Raw genomic sequence first — 6,817 nt, 5'->3', positions numbered from 1 at the left:
AAGCCTGGGGGTGAGCCGCAGCTTCCCGCTGTGAGGGTTCTGCCCAGGGCCGGGGCCTGAGGGCCTCCATGGTTAGGGAGAAACGTGTGTCTGCGGTGGGTAGTTTCAGCTCCGTGACGTGGTGTCTGCGTTACCCACGACACAGGTTTGGGAAGCCTCCTGAGGCGGGTGGAAGCGTGAGGCTCCGGTGAGATCTGCCCGCTTGTCCTGCTTCCTCCGCTCCTGCATTCTGCCAAGCCCAAGCCAAAGCAAGCACAGTCCTATAGACAGGGCTTGGGACATAGCCTTCACGTTATAAAAGAAACTTAAGGTGAGTCTGACTGGCAACGTAAGTCTGGGAGACTTTCCTTTCGGGAAAAACGTCTAGAACAAGCAGTTGAATCACTAAACAAGTTTAATCAAGAGGTCTTGTGTTGAGTCAACCTCTGCTGGCTGCCAGGTGGCCACCAAGATGCTCTGTCACTCCTCCTCCTCAATAGGATGGGGAGAAGGTATGAATAAAAGCTCTTGGGTTGAGATATGGACAAGGAGATCACTTACCAGCTACCATTACAGTCAAAACAGACTAGACTTTGGAGAACTTTATTTCCCATCAAATCAAGAGTAGGGTAATGAGAAATAAAGCTAAATCCTACAAACACCTTCTTTCCACCCCTCCCTTCACACCTGATTTTCTCTATCTCCTCCCTTTTAGCAGCACAGGGAATGGGGGTTGTAGTCAGTTCATCACCTGTTGTTTCTACCACTCCCTCCTTGCACTGCTTCAGTGTGAGGTCCTTCCCATGGGGGACAGTTCTTCATGAAGTTCTGCAACATGAGTCTTTCCCACGGGTTGCAGTTCTTCATGAACTTCTCCAGAATGGGTCCCTTCCACGGGGTGCACTCCTTCAGGAGCAGTAAGTCCCCCACAAAGTCACAAGTGCTGCCACCAAACCTGCTCCAGCATGGACTCCTCTCTCCATGGGTCCACAGGTCCTGCTAGGAGCCTGCTCCAGCACAGGCTTCCTGCAGGGTCACAGCCGCCTTTGGGCATCCCTGTGCTCCAGCATGGGCTGCTGCAGGTGGATCTCTGCTCCCCCATGGAACTTCATGGGCTGCAGGGGCACAGCCACCTCACCATGGGCTGCACCACAGGCTGCAGGGGAACCTGTTCTGGCACCTGGAACACTTCCTCCCCCTCCCTCTGCACTGACATAGAGTTCTGCAAAGATGTTTCTGTCACATATTCTTACTCTCCTCTTCCAGCTGCTGATGTGCAGCAGTTTTTACTCTTTAACTATATTACCCACAGATACTACCACTGTTGTGGTTGGGCTTAGACTTGGCCAGTGGCAGGTCTGTCTTGGAGCCAGCCGGAACAGGCTCTCGGACATGGCAGAAATTTCTGGCATCTCAGAAGCCATTTCTGCAGCCCTCCTGCTACCAAAGCCTTGCCATGCAAACCCAGTACAGCTGTGTGCTTTCTGACTTGATATATGTCTCTGGCTAAGAGTGCCAATAAAAAAGTCCTTATGTGTGGAATATAAAATCAGAGTAGGTATCTTTGTGACCTCTTTAAATCTTTACAAACATTTAAGCTTTATTTGGTGTATTTTTTTCTTACAGACCTATTTGACAGTTAAGTCGATTTAAACCTGGAATATTGCCATGCAAAATAGGAAATGCATTTGTGATTCATAGTGGCAAAGAGTCTAAATGTTTATTTGATTCATACTGGGTCTGTGTAACTTTCATTACATTTGTTTGGTTTTTTCCTTATGATCCAGGACTTCAAGATGACAGGAAGAGAGTTTCTTGAACTAGATTCTCCACAGCAAGGACTATTTTTGGACAGACTTAAACGGATGGAAATCATAGAAAAGATGTTTAATGAGCTTCCTAAAGCAGATCAGTAAGTGCTGGTAAAATAAATGAAGATAAGTGCATCAAACATTTCAAGTCTTTTGGAGGCTTTTCTTTTTTCCTACTCATGTATTACAAATTTTCATTGCAGTTACAAAAATAGTTAATTGTGAAGATGCTTGTTATTGTCCAGAACAGAAAACCTGGTTTGTGTTTTTCCAATATGCTTAGTTCAGTGTTAGTTGTGGTCCTGCTCAGCTGGTTTCTGGCATATGCTTCCCAATGCTTAGGGTTCTGGGATGGCTGATCAGCCCTGACTGGCTCTGAGCATTCACACAGTCCTGTGCTAGAGCTAATACATTTTCTAGGAAACTGAAATGTGATTCTGTTGGAGTCATCTTGTGTCCAGCAGGGCTGGCCTGGGGCCAGCACTGAGTAAGCATCAACCTGCTGGTTTCTGGATTTCATTCTGCACCACTTGCCATTTCAGGAAGACTGAGATATCCAGGTGGTGGTGGAAGAGTCAGCTGGAGTCCTGCAGGCTCACCAGCAGGGTTCTGTGCAGCACAGAGCCAGCTAAATGCCTTCTGGGCCTCCAAAATGACCTTTTCGTGTTTTGTGATATTGCATTTCACTGCAAAACCTTGCTGGACTTGAGCTGGTTCTGTTAGGAGCCATTTGTATGTGTATCAGCTTGGATAAATTCTGTATAAATAAGAGTCAACGGATGCTTATTTTATTTATATTTTTTTAATAGGACTAAATTGGTGACTAAACAAACTGCTGGTAGTAACACAGGGCCTCTCCATACAGGTGAGAAAGAATAACACCAAGGCTTTATCCCTGCTGTTGCAGCCAGAGGTGAAATTTTGTGTAGGATGTGCTGCCCTCACGTTCAACTACCAACCCTCTTCCTTCCCTAGGAGAGCAGGGGAGTACCATGTCACTACTGGTACCTCAGTGGTGATGTGGTAACATCTGGATAGAAACTGGTACTTAAGGATGCTGGGGCTTGGAAAGAGCTAGCTACCAGACCATGGCAGGACTTGAAGTTTGTATATCCAGAGAGGAGGTCACTAGTGGCTGGAAGGGAAGAGCAAGCACACTGCAGTCAAACTGAGAGAGCTCCTGTTCACCAAAGCACTTGTTTCTAACGCTAGGGAGCTAGTATTGCAAGCAAACAAACAAAAAAGCCCAAACCCCAACCCTTCCATCCTCCCTTTCTTTCCTTTTGCGCAGTGCAGCAGTTCTGTGCATCACTGAGCCTGAGGAGATTCTGCTGGTCCTGGGTACTGGTTAACTGGCTCTGGTTTGGATACTTAAATATGCTGCTAAAATTTTAAATCTCTGTCCTCCAGATTTCTGTATGTGCCAGCCTGCGTTTCATTGCCTGTGACTGTACACAGCCCAACAGAATGAAATGGCTGGGAACACTCTGAGAATAATGTCTTGTATTGGGAGAATGGTGATTTGAAAAGCAAATTTCTTTTTAAAACAAAACACAAAATAAAGAAGCAGAGCTCCTAAATTAGGCCAAAAGATCTGACCAGTACAGCTCTTTTGCTGTATATATATATAGCATCAGAATGGAATTTTTAGTAGCTTATTTTCATGTTTGAAAGCCTGGTATGTACCAAGAATGAAGGTATTTTCCTATTCAAAAGGAGAAATAGTTCTTGTCCTTGATGTCAGACGGTTTTAATGCTTTAGGTTTTGCAAGATTAACAAATAAGTCTTTTTCTGTATGATTTTTTTCAGTGCTTAATACTACTCTAAGCATTAAAATGTAAAAGGAATTTTAAGCAGACTCTTTTTTTTTTAAATTATGTATTTTAATTGCTAAATGGTTTGAAGACTGACACTTCTTAAAATTTTGCAAATAAATGCAACATTTGGCCTAGCATAAATTTTGTGACTGGTTAAGCATTTTATTTTCTTTGGGGCTATAGTGATAAATCCAACTTATAACACATTTTAAAAATACACTTTTGCCATAATTGTATTGGCAGAGCCTCAGAATCAGAGTTCCTTCCAGGCAATTGCTTTGCCTGGCAATAGCTGTCATTCTGTGTATTTTAGATTTGTGAAAACCTAAAGCAAAGAGTTGTTCCCACTAACCAGGTGGCTGTGCCAGGTATAATGCTAAAGGTAATTCACAGCTTCCTTCTGCGAGTCAAATGCAATAAATCACAAACTGCTCATCAGCCTGGACAACTGGCACACTTGCCTGTTCCCTCTCTGCTGTTACCTGCTGGTATGTGATGTACTCAAATGGGAACTGTTTGTCAGGATATTAAATGCTGCTGACTCTGACCAGACTTAGTTCTGTTCTGCCTTCACCATACAACAGATTGCAACAGGAGTAGCTGCTCTAAACCATATGTTAAAAATATGGTAGATAACAGAATCCAGACCCTCTGTTATCAAGGGAGAAATAGAAGCTCCCATTCTGTAAGCTAGTACATTGGACTTCTGTAGCCTTTAACTAGCAAGGTAGGACCTTAAATCCAATGTGCTCCTTGCACACAAGGAAGGCTTACTGCCCTTCAGCATACAGGATCACTACAAATGATCACCAGCAGCTGCTGAGATTGTTACTGCAAAGTCTCAGTTGCTGCAGTTGTCCCACCTGGGATGTTCTGTGAGCTCTTATGTTGAAACTAAATCTATGCTTTTGGGTATGGAGGCTAGAAACAAGGCTAATTACAGGAGCCAGCTGTGATTATATATATTTATTTATTTATTAATTTCTCTTCAGAAAACATTCTCCTTAGAAACATGCTGATTAGGAGAGCAAATTTAATGAAGTTTCCATTAGCTATAATAAATGAAAAAAAAATCGTAGAACAGGCTTCTCGACTTTTCTGTCACTTCACTCTTGAAGTGCATGTAAACTCAGGCATGTAGCAAAGGCTGGACTGGTTACTTTTGGTTGCTCTCGGTTTTGCACTAGTGAGAGATTTACATCTCTTATCCCTCCCTGTATCATATTCAGAAGAGAATTGTAGCACTGAGTGAACACTTTACAGTTCTCAGTTACTGAAACAACTTTCCTTCTTTCACAGGAACCTTTGCAATCATGGACCATACTTCCTAGCAGCAAATTCAAGCTTATGTGGTTTAGCAGCAAATAATTTCTTAAGGAAAATCCTACATGTCAGAAAGGCTTCCATAGCGTCTGCTCTGCCAATGGCTGCAATTCCATTCCTTTCAACAGCAGCAGTTTTTGACGTTTTTGTGCGTGACCCTATATTTTCAGGTAAAAAACTCTTTATTCCTTGTTTTCAAAAGGGCTTTGCTTTCCATACACAATGTAACACTAGAGGAGCTTTTTCTCCCTGCAAAACAGTGCTTCTGAACTGTTGTGGTCTTGAAAAACCTGTTTGTAAAGCAGGGTTTGAAAACCAGAATGCATCAGGTAGCAACGAGCTCTTGGAGTGGAAAAGGAGATACATATGTTTGTATATCTATAAAAAGTTTCTGTTACACATGGCTTATTTTTAGCATTTTTCACTCAAAGTCACATAAAAGTGACTGCAACTAGGCAGTTCAGTTTCCCCTGTCTGTACAATTTCATTTGAAGGTCAGCTTTGGAGTGATAAATTCTTCATGAGTTGGAAAGGGAGTGATTTTTTTTTTTTTTGCAAGAGGGAGAGTCTTCCTTTCATCATTTCTTGCATACCTGTACAGCTTGGCAGTTTCTGCCAAGAGCTTGTTTCCATGGTCTTGCATGCAGCTTATAAACTGATGTGGTGGAGCATGTGGATATTGACAGTGAAATGTTGTTTGCCATGCAGGGCAGCTGAACTGTGAGGTCTGCGCTGTGGTCCGAGGAGGATTAGTAGGGGCTGTTGTGGGTGGTCTCTATCCCATTTTCATGTCTATCCCCTTGAATGCAAGTCTTGCAGCCAGGTACGTCTTATTAACCTGCAATGAGTGAAATGTATTTCTGGGTTAAATCTCCAGTTCTCAGTGTAAATTCTGTGGATTCTGTGCACACCTGTCTTCTTGTAGGCATTTAGTACATAGGAGAGGAATTACATTAAGGTCAACTAATTAGAAGGTGAAGTTCATAAGAGCTACACCAAGCCTCCAAAGTGAAACAAGATCTGCAAAGTGATCCACTGTGAAGCACTTGCATTCAGCTGGAACCATACAAGCCACCCAGGAAGTGCCTGGGTGTGTGCAAGGGTGACTGCCATCCTGCCAAGCAGTGTAAATGGCTGAGACCTCACTGCCCCTGGGCAGTGCCCAGCAGCCAAACTCTGGCAGGTGTCATTCTGTGTAACTCAGAGCGCAGCAAGGGGATGCCAAGGCTTGGCAAGACTCAGTATGTGGTCAGGATGTTTTGTAGCATTTATCCAGAGAGCTCAGTACCACCAGAGGAACTTGACTTAGGAGAGAATGTCTATCTGCCTAAATATTTTTAATGTTCAATCTTGATGCTTGGATGGAAAAACAAAAGTAAGTTTCTGCCACTGTTTATGTTGTTTAGGTATATGTCATCTCCCTTGCCAGGGAAAGAAAATGTATTACGCTTCTGGCTCACAATTGCTCAGCCTGTCTTTAGAAAGATGAGTCTGGGTGTGCTGATACAGGCTCTAACTGGATTGTATCTTGCCACTAAACAACATGGAGTGTATATCAAAATACTGCAGCAGATGAGTACTAGCAGTGATCCTGAACTGCTTCAAGAATGAAGTTAAACAACTTTTCAATTGCCTTGGATAAATAACCACAATAAAAAAGGAGATGAAGTTGTTGCTTGTTGTCTTCTTTTAACAGAAAAACAAAGTTAAGACTCTGCACTGGCATTTTTCAATTTTGAACTAAATGCGGGTTAAGTTTTTCATTATGTCCAGCTTAGTGTATACACCTGAATAACAGCTTTACAGACAGGTGTGTTTCTTTGAAAATGAGAGCGAAAATAGCATTTATAGTGCCTGCTTAGTGTTTGACTCTAAGGTGATGCTAC

At 43.0% G+C, this 6,817-nt stretch overlaps 1 protein-coding gene across 1 annotated transcript; it reads left to right on the top strand.

The window, feature by feature from the left end:
* The first annotated feature begins 1,767 nt into the window (after nucleotides 1-1,767).
* Nucleotides 1,768-6,591, top strand: TMEM126A (transmembrane protein 126A). The gene is made up of 4 exons (XM_009072996.1): nucleotides 1,768-1,891; nucleotides 4,908-5,101; nucleotides 5,640-5,754; nucleotides 6,338-6,591. The coding sequence occupies exons 1-4, from the start codon at nucleotides 1,776-1,778 to the stop codon at nucleotides 6,540-6,542; spliced, it is 630 nt and encodes a 209-aa protein (XP_009071244.1). The 5' UTR covers nucleotides 1,768-1,775; the 3' UTR covers nucleotides 6,543-6,591.
* The last annotated feature ends 226 nt before the right edge of the window (nucleotides 6,592-6,817 follow it).

This window comes from Acanthisitta chloris, unplaced genomic scaffold (genome assembly GCF_000695815.1).
Source record: "Acanthisitta chloris isolate BGI_N310 unplaced genomic scaffold, ASM69581v1 scaffold7324, whole genome shotgun sequence".
NCBI classification, from domain to species: domain Eukaryota; kingdom Metazoa; phylum Chordata; class Aves; order Passeriformes; family Acanthisittidae; genus Acanthisitta; species Acanthisitta chloris.
Note: the sequence above shows the minus strand (reverse complement) of the source record. Positions and strands in the feature narration are given on the sequence as shown.

What these genes read in the sequence shown, in the direction of transcription:
- TMEM126A (XM_009072996.1), top strand. Translation starts at nt 1,776, where the DNA reads ATGACAGGAAGAGAGTTTCTTGAACTAGATTCTCCACAGCAAGGACTA. An exon ending in GCGTGACCCTATATTTTCAG is followed by an intron (nt 5,102 to 5,639) that starts GTAAAAAACTCT and finishes TTTGCCATGCAG; the next exon opens with GGCAGCTGAACTGTGAGGTC. An exon ending in AATGCAAGTCTTGCAGCCAG is followed by an intron (nt 5,755 to 6,337) that starts GTACGTCTTATT and finishes TATGTTGTTTAG; the next exon opens with GTATATGTCATCTCCCTTGC.